Source organism: Cyanistes caeruleus, chromosome 1 (assembly GCF_971803275.1).
Source record: "Cyanistes caeruleus chromosome 1, bCyaCae1.hap1.1, whole genome shotgun sequence".
NCBI lineage: Eukaryota > Metazoa > Chordata > Aves > Passeriformes > Paridae > Cyanistes > Cyanistes caeruleus.
The window spans coordinates 52330722-52346660 of NC_141701.1; the positions used below are offsets into that span (position 1 = coordinate 52330722).

A 15939-nucleotide genomic window follows, 5' to 3' on the forward strand; every position below is an offset into this window, starting at 1 on the left:
TGTGGATAACAATACTAATGTTATTTCCATGTTAGAAATAAGACCTCTGGCTGTTTTTTTCTTTTCTTTTCTTTTTGTGGTGGTTTTTTTTGTGTGTGTGGGGGGGGGGGGGGGGTTTGTTGTTTTTTGTTAGTTAGCTTTTTGGTTTTTTCTGTTAGATCTCAAAGTATTATATCCCCTGTAATCTTGCCTGGTCTATGCATATTTTTGGAAGCCCCTTACTTGGCATCACAGAAGTTGAACTTCTATGCTACTGATCACTAGAGCACATTTTCCTTCCTCATTGGTACTTACAGCTTTCTAAACCTTGGACAATTTAATGGAATTTTATTATTGAAAAAATGGTGCTGAAATGTCCCCTTCCCCCACTTAGCAAGGTTGTCTAATTGGGTAATTCAATCAGCCTGACTCCTGAAATTGCACAGGTTGCTGTGCAGTACTAAAACTTAATAATCACAAAAAGTTCCTGCTGTAATGAATGAGGCCCCTCAAGATGAAAATGTGCATGTGTGTTTATATAAACAGAGAGAAACAGCACAATCTGATAGCAGTTTAAAATGCATCTCTTGTCCCCTTCACACAGCACTGATTGTTAGTGTTTCTGCCAGTCTTGTACTTTATTCTTAGTCAAACATAAAACATCAGACAGTCAAGAATAACTATGTAAATATTCATCTCTGAAATAATGAGAACTGGGAAACCAATAACTTTTACGAAGCTGGAGTTGTTGCCAGCACAACAACATCAGCTCCAATTATTTTTCATTCTTGCCATGTTTGTCTGGGGTGTCATAGAATCACAGATTCATAGAATCAGTAAGGTTAGAAAAGACCTCCAAAATTACCAAGTCCAACCATCAGCACTACCAGCATGTTCACCACAAACCCACACCTCAAATGCTATATCCACATGTTTTTTTTAAAACTCTTCCAGGGATGGTGCCTACAGGACTTTCACCAGTATGTCTTTGTAATTCCACAAGTTTCACACTGCAACTGTGTTTAATTACTACTAGACCACAACACCCTCCAGGTGTAGGTAAGATTTTTCTAGGATTAAAATCCAGCTTGGCACAATTTAAGACTGTATTTTTTAAGAATGATGGTAATTTACCAGACTCTAGAGTGGAGCCTATTCTGGGCATAATTTAAGTCTTTTGACATGTCTACAGTGAAGATAACATGAGTTCTCTCATGAAACATTACATTATTCACAGAAAAATTTGTGGGGTCTAAAAAACAGCAGGAATTTCCTGGAACCTGCTATGTAGCCAGCTGTGGCATCACCAACAAATCACATGGACACAATCCCATGACAAGGTCAAACTCTACTGACTCGAAAAAATGAGTTAAAAATCATCCTTTTCCATTTCAACATTCTAAATTTTTGCACCAAAAAGAATTTTTGTGCCACCATGAAAAACAATTTGCTATTTATTTTTGGACCATAGTGACTGCAGGTAAGGTGATACATAAACATATCAGTTCTTATCAATTTGTCTTCTATAGTGGGGCTGGCTATCTACTGTTAAAATGCAGGACTATATATACTTAAATATACAGTTATATGGGTATTAATGACTAATTAATGTACTCTGAACTACATTATTCTTGATTTCCTTCAGGAACTGCTTCCATTCACTGTTCTACACCCCAAAAGCTTGGTAAAGCTTTTGACAGCCACTGGTTGGAGTGCACACTTATGAGTGTTTTACACTACCTCAGTGTGAAAACTGTGCTTAACTTGTTTTCAGTTTTAAAATCTGCTGATGATACCTGATAACAGCTGAAAATCAAGTTCATTCTCTTAATCACTTTGAAAGATACTGTGTTCTACTCTCCCTATTTTGAGACATATAAAAAGAGGATTACAGCTTTTTTATGAAATATTGTTCATTTACTATACCTTTCATTGATGCTATTGAAAATCTTTCTGGTTTTAGTCTAGATGATGACTTTAACATCTCTGAAATCCAGTTTCTCGATTGCTTTAAACAAACCCATAAATAAATGTAGTATGATAAAATTCAGCACTAAACACAGTATATATGGATTCGCATATGTTCCAGACCTAGATATCAGGAAAAACACAAGAATTGAAATGAAACAAAAGGGGGATATTTTGACTTTGGAAATCAAGTCTACCCTTCAAAATTCAGAGTTCTCCTCCTTCCAGAGATGTAAAGGATACTGTTTCACCCTTTGTGAGTGTTACGGAGCTGTTCTGAGTTATTTTGCTCTTTGTTAAGAGTAATACTTGACAGATGTGCTACACATTGTTTAGGCAAAAGGTGTAAGGTACAGCACTTTCTGGCATCCTCTGTGGTTACTGATTTAGACTTGTATATCAGGCAGGACTTGGAGGGAATTTTAAGACAGCTTTTCCATTTGGAAGTAAACTCAGAGCATGCAAGTTCTAATTGTATTTGACCCAGGTTTAGGACTATGTTCTAACACACTGATGCAGGAGAGCCCACCAAAGCACCTCAAGTCCAACCCCATCAAGAAAACATTTTTTCCTCATGGCTCCAAGCCCTATTTATGTGACCCAACACTTTCTGCTTTTCATACAGGGTGATTTGTTTCATGTCACATCTTCCATGAAGGGTTCAGTAAACTCAGCCCCTTCATTAGAGGTTAACCTCAACTCAAGACCACATTTTTGTCCAGAGCAGCCCCTAGCCCACACTGCCCAGGGAAGCCCATCCACTGGGGTTCTGCACTACCAGGGATGGCCCATTGGAGCTGCTACCCCCAGACACAACAACTCACCTGTCCTTGCAGCTGAGATGCCCGGCTGGTGGTCCAGCCGTGGCAGAGAGGCTGCGGTGAGCAGCTGTCATCATCTCAGCTCAGATTTGCTGTTTACTTTCCAGCTGCTGATGTAAATCACCTAGAGGTGCAGAAGGATCAAGCCTAAGGGCTCTGACCCAGGGACTAACCCCTCTCAAACTTGCAATGCAAAGGCTCAGAGCATCACACTGACGAGTCAGGTTTTCTAAAAATACTCAACACGATTATGTGATGAACAGCAATCCTTAACAACGTAAACAGCCAAACAGAAGAGACAGATCCCCAGAAATAAAGTGAAATATTTATTCTCAGTGGAAAGTATTTGTCTAAACAGTGTCCAACACACAAATATATAGCTTCCTACTCCTGAATAGTATTACTACAGTAAGACTCCCCATTAAAATATTTATATTACAGCGATTTGAATGATCAACAAGGGAATATTTCAACATGGTCCCTACACCAGCCCAGAGATGCCGGTTGCTAAAGCACTGTAGTGCTGTCCTTACAAACCTCTTTCTGCTACACCCAAACACTGCCAATGAGCCATGATAACTTGGGGTCAGAGTAAGGTCTGACCCTGTAGACAAGTTTTTTCACTGCAATCATCTGAGCAGCCAGTTTCTGATTTTGCTGGTCTTCAAGAACTCTTCACAGTATGGAAAACATGTTTTGTAGTAACTGGGAATTTAAAAGCAGTTGGCAATGTACGCTGATAAGCTTTTTCATACAAAGGTCAAACATACAACCAGGAGACCAACAAGCAAGAGGCTACTTACAAAAATACAGAAGCCTACTCTGCACATTTGCTTCTTAAATTTACTAATAGCACTAACCCCGAGTATAAATCAACAAACAGTTACTCTCTTCTGCTTTTATTTCCTTCACACATACATTCTGCTCTCATCTCATCTATTCAAGTTTTATTGAGTGCCTTCTCCTTCACAGCTGGCCTTGATTTCTTCCTTGTGTTTGCTACAGAGGGAGACAGAAAACAGCTGCTCTATCTTTCCTACAAACAGCCCTAAAACAAGCTGACAGTGATGATCACACTTCTATTCTACTGCCCTGCAGTAATCCTAGCTACAAATGGGACACTAAAAAGAGAACTGTCCCAGTTTGCATCACAGCATCAGCATGTACATTGGGTGCTTCCTTGGGTGCACCTTGGGAACACCTTCCAAAGTCCACCAGCTTCAGAAAGAAGCTGTACAGCCCCAAGGGCCACACAACAGTTTCACAGGTCTGCTCTCCAATGCAATTCTGTCTGTCAAAAGTACAAACTGTGAGTGGCAGTGAGAAGGATCACCTCCTACCTCAAGTTCTCTTGAACGGTCAAGCACAAGCATGCATGCCAACATCATTAACGCAGAATCACATAATACATAGAAGTTATGTACCATGCTTCAAAGTGACCCCCTAGAATATTTCACAGTTTTCACGTGGCAGCCTGTGAGTCCAGAAATAAAGAGTCCATGAGCACAATGAACACCAACTTTCCAAACTGCTAAGTAGTAACACCCAGCAGGAAATTAAGCAGGACTTATCATGCATCCCCAAGAAGCAATTACAGAAGCTTCTGTTTCCCCAGTCATAAATTTCCAGGCTACAATAAAGCTGCATGGAAAGTGTTGAAGAAATGTTGACATCCAACGTGCACTGAATTAAAGGAAAATTAACTTTCATGTGCAGAATAAGCTATTGTTGTAAGTTTCTGTTGAGACAAAAAAGGTATGCTAACACCTTTGATTAATTAAAAGTTTCTCATTGGATGTGCTCCACAGATTAAACATTCTTAACTCTTGGAATCATTGAAGTGACAGTAAGAAACGGCCATTGGTAATACTGTACTATGACACACCTTTCTAGGACCCAATATAATGACCATATTTGTGCCACCATATCTAGATCCCCCTACAGTTTTTAGAGCTAAACATTCTTTTTAGTCTCAAGCTCTTCATGACTCCATAGGAAAGTTCTTTCCGATTATTCTTATATATATTGGCTCAGATACTGCACATCACCTATGCAAGAAACAGTACATGACGAAATCAGTCTGATAGGAAATGTTACATCCTTAAAGCCAAGTTTCCTGCCTTTCTGACATTTCCTAGGTTTTCAGAGGTATTTGCCATGTGAAATAGCATAACAGGAGCTTCAGTTCTACTTCAATCCTTGTACGCACCACTCTTATTAATCTCTGCAGAGTTTCTGAGATTTTCTGTCTCTCAGTGGAGATCTGGACAAATGGCCATTCGCTGCTTTGTAGCTCATTATTCTGCAGGCATAGCAGCTGATAAGAGGGAAGCACCGAAGAAATCCTCTTCTCCTTATTCCGTAAACTGTGGTATCTCCATAAGCTCCCAGCCACCCAGCTGACTCCTGCCACAGATTGTGGGGTACAAACAACAGAAGAGGAAAAGCTGCTTCTTGGAGGAATTTATAAGCTAAGTCAAAGCAGAGGTTTTTTCAATCCACATGGCACTGGGCAGATGGCAGCAAGAGACAGTCTTAACTGCTTTGGATAAGAAGAACAATATCCATATATTGACTTTCAATAAAGTTTCCACAGTTAACTTTGATTTTAATAAAATTCTATTAACTTGCATTCTGGAAACTAGGAATACAGACAACAAAGCTTAACATGGTTTGCTGAGGACATAACACAAAGTCAAACCACAAAAAGTAACTGACTGCCCTAGTTTTGCTGGGATAGAGTTAATTTTCTTCCTAGGAGCTGGTACAGTGCTGTGTTTTGGGTTTATTATGAGAATAATGTTGATAACACACTGATGTTTTGGTAGTTGCTAAGTAGTGCTTACCCTAAATCAAGGACTTTCCAGTGTCTCATGCTCTGCCAGTGAGGAGGTCCACAAGAAGCTGGGAGGGAGCAGGGCCAGGACAGCTGACCCTAAGTGACCAAAGGGATATTCCATAGCCTATGACTATCATGCCCAGTATATAAACTGGGGAGTTGCCTGAAAGGGATTGTTTGCTGCTTGGGGGCAGGCTGAGCATTGGTCAGAGGGTGATGAGCAATTCTATTTCCTGTGTGTCACTTGTGTGTTTTGAGTTTTATTTTTCTCTTTTTTTTATCCCCCCCAGTAAAACTAGTAGAAGCAGTAGTAGTTTATTTTACTTAAATTATTAAAACGTTCTTACCTCAGCGCATGAACGTTGAGCTTTTCCTTACCTTTTTTTCCCCTGACTCTCCTCCCCATCCCACTGGGAGGCGGGGGGAGTGAGAAGATGTGCGGTATTTAGTTGCCATCTGGGGTTAAATCACAACACTCATCTTTCATAAAACCTGAACGAATAGACTTTCCAGGTAACTGCCTGTCTATACTGATTTAACAATAAATAACAAGTGTAGTTCGGGACTACAAAAATATGTAAGAATCTAAATTTCATTAAAAATAGACTTTTTTATTATAGAATTTAGTATTATTGGTCTTGCTGGACTGCATTAAGAACCTGTATAAGCCCTTCTATTAAAATATTGGTTTAAAATTTGTTTTTCCCACTGAGGCACCACTCACCACTCTGGAACTCATCTAGCTAAAAGTCTGGGCTAAATTTGTACTATACTGGTTGTCATAGACATCACATGCTCAGACAACACTGAGTTTAAAATACATATCCCCTCAATGAAAGGTTACTCTGATTCTTCTGCAGTGCTATATCTGGTTGTTTCATTCTATAAAAGTTTTGCTATACTGGGTATTCCAGAGTTGTTCTTCAAACAAGAGTTCACTTCTGAACCTTATTTTCTGGCCACTTGTACAGAAACTACACAAGTACAATCTGATGACTTCTGCGATTACAGAATGAACTCTTTCTTAGATGTTTAAAGGCATTATTTTTTGCTCAGATCTTGGCCAAGATTATAACCTTTGAGATGACACACACAACTATGATTAAAATGTTGATGTTTTGCAAGACAAGCGCCATGTTTATTGGAAAAACACTGATGTATAGCTTTCACTAAGCAAAAAAGAAAGAGGATGATGCACATAAAATTGAGGTGACTGAAGATGTCAGTTTGGAAAGCACCTTAAGCATTTGCCTGGTTAAGATATGGATGTGTTTGTTAGGGAAGAATGAGCTGTCCTGTCTGGGGTGCAAGTGCTTGAGCACTCTTTAATGAAGTAACTGTTATCTTTTATTTTGGTAAGCAAAACCATTGGAGAGGACATAATGACTTTTTCAGTATAAAAATGCTTTCTTTGCTATGACTTCTGCTCAGAAGATTTTTACAATAAACTTACTATTTTTTTCATGCCATTTAGATTAATTTCATTTCATATGAAGCAATATTTTTGAAATTGAAATGGTCAAAGTTATCAAGACAACTAACAGTCAGGAGATTATCAGAATATTTTTTTCATAAAATAGTATTTCAAGTTTTTAATATTTTCAAAATATGTGTTTTCAAGGCAATCTCCCATGAAATGATATGTCAAAAACTGCCAACAAGGGGGCATGAGATAGGCTCCAGGCAGGAGATGGACCAGCAAGTCATGGCACTTGAAAGAGTGGCATGCATCTGCCACCTACATAGAAATATGAAACTCTGTATGAAATATTTTAAACATTTTTTTTTCTTTATAAACAAAACAACATCTTTATTTCCAGCAAGTTAATTAATCCAACAATAAACAACAACTGTTACCAAAGCAGTACTTTACAAAATCAGCACAACCTTATAATAGACTCAGGAGGGTATAAAAGGCATGAAATCTCACCAGGTATATAGGAAAGAGTAATTATTCATTCCTCTGAAAGGTCAGCTTCAGTCTTGAGCCTGAGCTTTCAATAAATGGTGAAACATAATTTATTTGTACTGGGTATTGCTGCTTCCTAATATAACGAAATACCTCAGGGACATGCTGGTAGTAATGCAAACACAGGATGGTCTTTTAAGCCAAGAAATCATTTCAAAATTTATCTAAAGCAGAAAGTTATTATGATTCCACAATGGTGGCATGCATTTGTTTGACATTCACCATGGCATACCAGGGACAGAGAATTATCTGATTTTAGTTCCCATGATCTAACAGAGAAGTTATCTAGGCAACTTGGTGCTTTAAATCTATTCTCCCTTTTTCTACATATAACCATTTTGTAAATAAAGCACTCCAAGTAGGCACAATAAACAAAGATTCATAGAAAGTCTGTAGAAGGATTTCAAGGTATCTATTTAAATTCCATCAGTTCATTTATGTGGTGTATAAGAAAAATACCCAGAAATATCTTAAATGCTCTTTTTGGTATTCTTACAAACACTGACTACAAATTTAACTAGTGAGTAGTTGAAGTATTCTGAGTTGCGTTTCTCATGAACAAAAATACTGTTCTGTAAGAATATGCACGTCAGTAGATTCATTCACAGAAGTCAACACCAAAAGATGATAGAGGAGCACAAAATAAGAAATGGATGTACATCACTACAATTAAGGGAAAAAGAAACCAGACTTATTTTAAAGGCTGACTAAACACAAGAAGATACACTTACAGTGTGTACACTTACAGACTGTTATGATGAGGAATAATTGCACTGATTTATTGGAAGTAAAGTTTAAAATTAACATTGTGTAAAACATTCCTGCTAGTGGTATTTCCATTTTTAAAGATGTTTAAAGCTAGTCCTAGGAAAGAACCATACTGTGCATACTGGAGAATGCAACTATTACCTTGTCATCTAATCTTCAATCCTAACAGATTCTATACTCAGAAAATTATAGCTAATCTAATAGTCAGAATTTTATTCCATCAGAAATACAAGCTTAATAATGAAATTCTATTACTACATGAATATTGCTATATTTCAAAATCATACTGTCTATTATATGGAGATATCAGTGCAACAAGACTAATTATGTAGCTCTTGATGGCTTAAGATTAGCCCAGAACACCCTTTCTGCATTAATTATTTTCCTTTCTATATCTGGGAGGCATTCAATGTTAGTTCCACACACTGAAGTTGTGGCTAACCAGAAATCTTTTATTAACCTAATAAAGACTACTAACAGCAAAATTTTATTAGTGCTATGCAATAGTCATAAGGCTCTTTAGAAACAAGAACTTTCTGTTGGTCAAACATTTTTAAACACCTCTATCAACAGACCAACATAATTTAGAGAGAGAATGCTGTAGCATTTTGTGGCCATCCTGAAAGAGAAGGGGTATGAACTCTAAAAGAAGAAGAGGATGAAAAAGACAACAAACCAAAGAAGCTAAACATTCTAGGAATTATCCTAAACTGATTTTGAATTACATAAGTCCAGGAAAATAGCAGAATATTTTGAAATGGACCTGAAATTCTGTATGTCTGGTTCATGTTTGCAGATGGACCAAATTAAACTGCTTCTAGATATAAATTATAAAAGGATGGTTGTTATTTATTCCATTATTCCAAAATGAAACTATAACTACATAAGGTTTAAGAGGTGATAGTCTCTATCATAACTCTGATTTAAACATTTTTTAGTGTTTCTGTTATCAAAACGAAAATATTACCAAAGGCTTTAATACAGCAGTGTGAAAAGAAAAACTAAAACCAGAAAATAATATTTTGATTCAGAAAATTGGCATTTGAAAATATTGATACAAACTAACCTACAGAATTTGCAGACAATGTTATCCTACCCTCTCACCTATTTCTGAAATTTCCAGGAGTTAGATTAACTACACAAAGGCCTCCACAAGACATCTCATCCCAAACACCCCCCACTTTGATTACTGTTGGCTTCAGACTTCCTAATGGTGCATTCAACTCCTGCATCCAGGTCAGTGATAAATACATTTAAAACAGGACTGGCCCTAGAATTGAGCCCTGTGGGTCATGTGGTGCCATTCACCACAACCCTTCAAGCCCTGCCCTTCAGCCAGTTCATCAACCAAGTACACCTTGAACCTACTGAACAATTTTTCCAGGAGGACAGTATCAAAAGCATCACTAAAATCCAGGAAAAATATATCCACCACATTCCCTTCATCCACTGGGCAGGATGAATACTATAAAAGGATATCAAATTAGGTAAACAGGAGTTTCCCTTTATGAACTTGTATCTAATAGAATCCTTTTCATACTTCTTTTCAGGAACTGAGGTTAAAATAACATGGATCTTCCTTCATGGCCTTTTTGTAAATTGGAATAACACAGTCTGGCTTCCAGTCAGCAAGGACCTCCCCAGACTACCTTGACCTTTGGCAGATAATTAAGAGGGGACCTGCCATAAAATCCACTAGCACCTTTTATGGTTTAATTTACTTAAACTTGGAGACATACTACAATTCCAGCAAAATCAAAACAAATCTTAAATTTAAATGAAAACTGAAAATTTATTTATCCAAAACACCCTAAAGGTGTTACTGCAGAAGGGCCCTGTAAGAGAACCCACTACCAATCAAGGAAATGAAAGAGTCTTGCTAAATAAAACTTTATGGAAAAAGAATGGGCAAACATGAACTTCCACTATACTGGAAGAATACTCACCTACATAAACAGGAGATTGAAAAAAAGGTCTTATTTTGAAGAAAAGGATTCATGGGTTTCAGTGAATCACAAATGAAAGTGTAAGACCATTGCAAAAAGTACCATACAGTAATTCATAAATAGGGAGTATGATTTGCAGTCACTTGGGTAATTGTTATATTTCAGTATATGCTACTAAATTTTCAGCTGAAGTAGTGCCTAGCTTTGAGCCTCAAGAAATACCTGAAAAACTTGGAGAAAACAGAAGCAGACGAACAACAATAAGAATAATCTTCCTGGAAAATATGATGCATGAAGAAAGTTTGAAGGGGCTGAGGTTGTGTAAATAGAAGAGATTGAGAGAAAAAAGTACATACTACAAATATGACTGCAGCCTTCAAATACAAAATGGATAACCATAAAGACTAATGGAAAGTTTTTCTTTATTTCTACTTCAGGCTGAAGGATGAAGACAGAATATTTTGACTAATGGAAGAAAAATTTCCCAATGATAAGCATCAGAAAGGACTGTAGCTGTAAAAAATGTTTTATTAATAGTGGATTTGGGTCTGGATAGAGAAACAGAACACATCAATCTTCCAGTCTACACTTCTGAGCTTCTTATTGAGCAAAGAGAGTTGGATAAACATTAACAGCAAGTCTAAAATGCAGAGCTCATAACTGTGCAGATGCCATGAGCAAAGTGCTGTCATTTCTCCAGCTATGTCTTAGCCCACATCTGGAGTCAGTTTTGTACAGCACTCCTCATATGGCTGGGGAACAGGAAACCAGTGGGGCTGTGTCACCCAATTGTTACAAGCAAAAGTAGTACCAAGGTGATTTCTGGAGCGGGAATTCTGTCATCTCCTCTCCCACAAAGCAACATCTAAGTTCTGGTGTCATTAAATGATGATAATTGACCTTATTCCCTGACTGAGCAAATGCTCTGCTTTTCTAGACCCTACACTCACAACAGTCTTTAATTTCTCCTTCAGCACCTTGGGGGTCCAGCAATGCCAGTATCAGATTGCCCTTTTTATTGGCTTCACCTGGATCTCATTGATTATAACCATACCAGTAAACAAAATGGTGCCAGTGTACTCTGTATGCAGACACTGAAATTCAACAGCCGAATATTTCATGTTGCTAAACAGTTTAAAAACTCTTGGAACAACTTTGATCAATGAACTTCTCTCCCAGACAACTTGGGCACAGTTTGGGTGTTCTTCTGGGACCAATAACATTCCCAGCAGACAATTTCAAACCACCCTTTGCACTTAGGAGGCAAAAAAGAGCTTAATGGTGAATGTGTGGAAATGTCAAGTGGCCTTAGTGTCAGAGAGCAATCTGATAACATTTAATGCACTCCTGCAGCTACACCCACTGCCCTGTGAAGCCCCAAGTGAGATCATTACCAATGGCAGCTGAAAGAGGAGCTGCTCACTCGACAACTCTGAATAAACAGTAAAAAATTATGCATTTCATCTTGAAGAGTGTGCTCTTCAGGATGAAATAATTATTTTAATTCCCACTGCACCCACCATAAAAGTAGGAAAAAGCCAGTGGTTGCAACTCTGTCTTAGAACTCTCTAATCATACAAAAAGTGTCTAGACGATGCAATTACTCCAATCTAAGTAAAAATTAGATTATAGTTTTATATTATATTATATTATATTATATTATATTATACTCATAAGAACATTAAACTCATATGGAAAAAAATTTATCCAGCTCATTCAGTGAATGATATACATTTTTGAAAAAAAATAGGAAGTATTTTTTTAGACTCTGAAGGCCTGATTTGAACCAAAAGAGCCCAAGATATTCCAGATGAAACAGGTATTTAATGAACAAAATTATGCCTTTTACTTTAGGAAATGGTTTAAGCTAAAGGTGAAATGGTAATGCTCACTTCAAGTTTTCTTAGGATTTTATTAAGTCAAATCCTTTACATAATATAAGGTTTCTTATGCTGAATTGTAATACAACTGTTTACTCAAGTGACAGCAGCATACCTTGTCATAAATTAAATGGACATTTATCAAAAGTAAGTTGACAGGTTTAAATGTTAAATGTAAGCACGGTAAGACAAGTACAAATAGCTTCTACCTGGAGGTTGCATATCTAAATCACTGGATAGATATGCTAATTAACTTCAGCACAATAAAGAATGTTTGCTTTCTGAATTATTGAACAACATTTCCTGAGAGAGGAAGATACAAAATGTCATGCAATATATTTTAAGTAGAGCTTACACACAAATGAAAACTTGAAAATTCTGCCTCCCATATAGCACAGACAAGAAAGAGATCAATACGGTTTAGAAATGTAAGTTTTGGAATCAATACCTAAATTAAAAGAAAAATTAAAGAGAGTTATTCCAGAGAGGGGCATAATACATAGACAGAGGGAAGTTTGTTACTTTATTTCATTTTATTCTTAATTCACTGAATTATGATCTAATGATACAAATGAGTAGTTTCCTCAGGTCCTGAGGTGATTTTGAGAAAGCATAGAAGATGAAGACATAACAATAGTCAGTGGGAAACTCAAAGAAAATGCATCTCTGGTGGGAAAAGAATAGTTTATAATTTCATATATATATATATGCACATATATATATGTGTGTGTCTGTATATATATATATATATATATATATATATGTAGTTAAATATCAATTTATTTTGTTTTTTAAGCCCCTCTAGTCTTCCTGCCTTACTAACAGTAATTTTTAAGATAAAAAGCTGGAAAACAAGAGCAAGCTGCAAACCCACAGGAGCACAAAGCTAAGTGCCTTCTTATCAACCCTTCCCCTTTCAAACCACAAAAGCATTTGGACATTTAAAATTCTAAGAAAAACTAAAATGTTTTACTCACAGTTAAAACCAGGTTCAATACTTTTTGCAGCTTCGAGACTGTTTATTGTAATCTGAAAGATGATGTGCAGCAGCAGAAATGACAGACTGGTGAAACACAGAGATTTCAGTAATCGTCCTGTGTGCCCTAAAAGACAAAATATATTTACAGATAGCAGGTGAATTTATGAACATTGCTTAAAGATTTTCAGTATAAAACCATAAAAATATCCTGACCAAAGATATTTCTACCAGTCAGTTCCACCTTAATCATGATTGTCCCCTATGGTCAATGTTATAGCAAAAATCATACTTTAATTATAGTTTCTTTGCGTAAAATAAACCACAATGACTGCTATTGCAAATTTTTCCTTTTATTTTTTTTAATTAAACAAAAAAGTTTTTTAAGTCTCCAGAGAGCAATTTTACATCAATAATAATAACATTACAATGCTTACTAACACATTACCTGGTACTTAGACAAAACATGAATGATACTTCTACCTTTGAGAAAATAAAAGCCTGTTAATCTCATTACTTTTCACAAAATTATTACATGGCAGGGGTCATAACAAGACACAAACCTCAGTTTGGCTCAGGAGCACAGACATATTTTCACTGAATGCTTTGCTTTGTGCTGACTGCCCTCTTTCCTTCCTTCTGAAGTTTTAAACACGATTTTCAGTACACACAGAAGACCCCTGTGCCAGACACATTTGTCATAGCTCCTCTGTGATTTACTGGATGTCAATTCAAAAGCTAATAGAAAATATTTTATTAAGACTTAGAAATGCCTTATAAATCCTCAAGGAAACACTTGGCTTAATCACAGGCAGCCAAATTTGCAAGGTATGAATAAATAAAGTAAACCATCCGTATTTCAGGAAATAGGAATCTTCGAGGGAAAATTGAATTGCAGATAAAAGACAACATTAGACATCACCCTACCTGACCTACCTGCAGTAACAGTTCTACTTCCAAAGCATTTTATCCATAGATTTCATACCACCTGCTTCATGCATTTGAGGGTCATTTTTTAATTTACAGATTAAAAAACAGCACAGCTGAAATTCTTATCCAAGGCTGTAAATAAAGCCAAGGCTATGGAAGGCAGAACTAGCAGAGTATACCTAGGAAATGCTCACTCTACATGCAGCCTGTTTCATTCATACTTATTCTCCAAGCTTCTGTTACGAGCAACCACTAGAAAGATGATGGTTCACATTCTGTATCTAGCCAATAAGCCAGATTTTAATTTTAGAATTCTTGTAGTTCAAGTATGTCATCAATGCCCTAAGTAGTAGTTTATAAAGCAAAGAATTATATAAGCATGAATCAACAGTTTTAGAAAGTAGTAGACTATCTCCCTCCATTGGATTCCAAATTTTTGTCATAACACTATCCTGAGTACAGATTTTGAATACCAAATATCTGTAATAAACTTCTGTTTTCTTTTTTTAAATATAGTAAATAATTTAAAAAGAAAAAAAATGAAATGGTAAGAATAAGCCCATGTTTGAATTTTCTGCAATCTGAAAAGGAAGATAGATACGTTCACTAGACACATGCTTTGCATGATCTATTCACTTGTCACCAAAGCTCACACAGAAAGGAGACAACCTGGGTGGCAGAGCCTTACATCAAAAAGACTGGATATTAAAATCTTTGGGACACTTTTTGTTCTTCTTCTTCTGCAGAAAGTGGCCTGGTGCCCTGTCTTAGGACAACACCAACTTCTAAGTACTATAAAACCAGAAACAATAAAATAGGTCACCTTTTCAAAAGTTTTAGAAAAGCGAACGTATGACAAGCTACATATTACTAAGCAATTTGTTCGATGTGATGCCACATGTAAAGTTTGGCTTATGTAATATGTAAAGTATTGTAAGGACTGCTGTATTTTATAATTCTTTTTCAAGCTTCAATATTTGATGCTTAGCTTCTTCATTACCAGGTCCCATGCTCATGGTATTATGAGCACCGCACCCTCAGAACACAATTAAATACAACTAAAAAAAAACCTGTCTCAAACCTGGAGAAAAACAGTTCAACAATACAAATTTTGTGAACTTTAAAAGTGTGTCCAAATGTACAGATTTCAAAGGCAGACTGGTAATTAATGAAGCTATAAGTCACAAACTCTTCTCAGTGCTTGGGAGTTAATAGATATCAAGCAACAAATTTTTCATGTGGAAGTGGATTTGAAATCTCTTGATACAATGGTCTGAGTCAGCATCCAAAGGAGAAAAAAATGCAATACAATTAGTTAATGCACATTCAATTCCCAAATTGTTAAGTCTATCTTTCAGTATTTCTGCATCACTCAAAACCATATCTCAGTTTTAGATTTCGCTACTTACAAGTTTGAAAACAAATATCTTTGAATTTAAACTGAACAAACCATTTCTTTAAAAAAGCCCTTTTACAGCTGTCATCCTTTCAAGAATTGTAGAAAAGCAGAAAACATACTTCTTCAAATGCCAAAATGTTGAAAAAAGATCTCCTTCTGCATAAAGCTAGGAAAAAAATCAAAGGACTATTAACACCCAGGATAAGAAATAGTCTCTCAGGGTGCTGGTAAACATGGCAGGATATAAACAGACAGCTGGAAGGCAGCTAAGTATGTTCAGAGCAGGTTACAGCATCCCTCAAGGGCTACTCCCTTCATGGCCATCAGTGGGACAGGACCACCATCAGATTCTACTGAGCAGGAGTACTTTGCTTGCACCACATCCATCTGTGCCAGCAGAAACTAGAAACTACAAGTATTTGGAGCAAAGTAAGAAATATTATGACCCGAATTTCAAAAGTTTG

At 36.6% G+C, this 15939-nt stretch overlaps 1 protein-coding gene across 6 annotated transcripts in view; it reads right to left on the reverse strand.

Moving 5' to 3' along the window:
• The window catches only part of PIEZO2 (piezo type mechanosensitive ion channel component 2), a 286113-nt gene that overhangs the window by 171079 nt on the left and 99095 nt on the right, over window positions 1-15939 (reverse strand). For all 6 annotated transcript variants that reach the window (XM_086892756.1, XM_086892783.1, XM_086892749.1 and 3 more), the window contains exon 3: window positions 13148-13273. In XM_086892756.1, the coding sequence (XP_086748882.1) occupies window positions 13148-13273 (126 nt within the window). The remainder of the gene's footprint in view (window positions 1-13147; window positions 13274-15939) is intronic.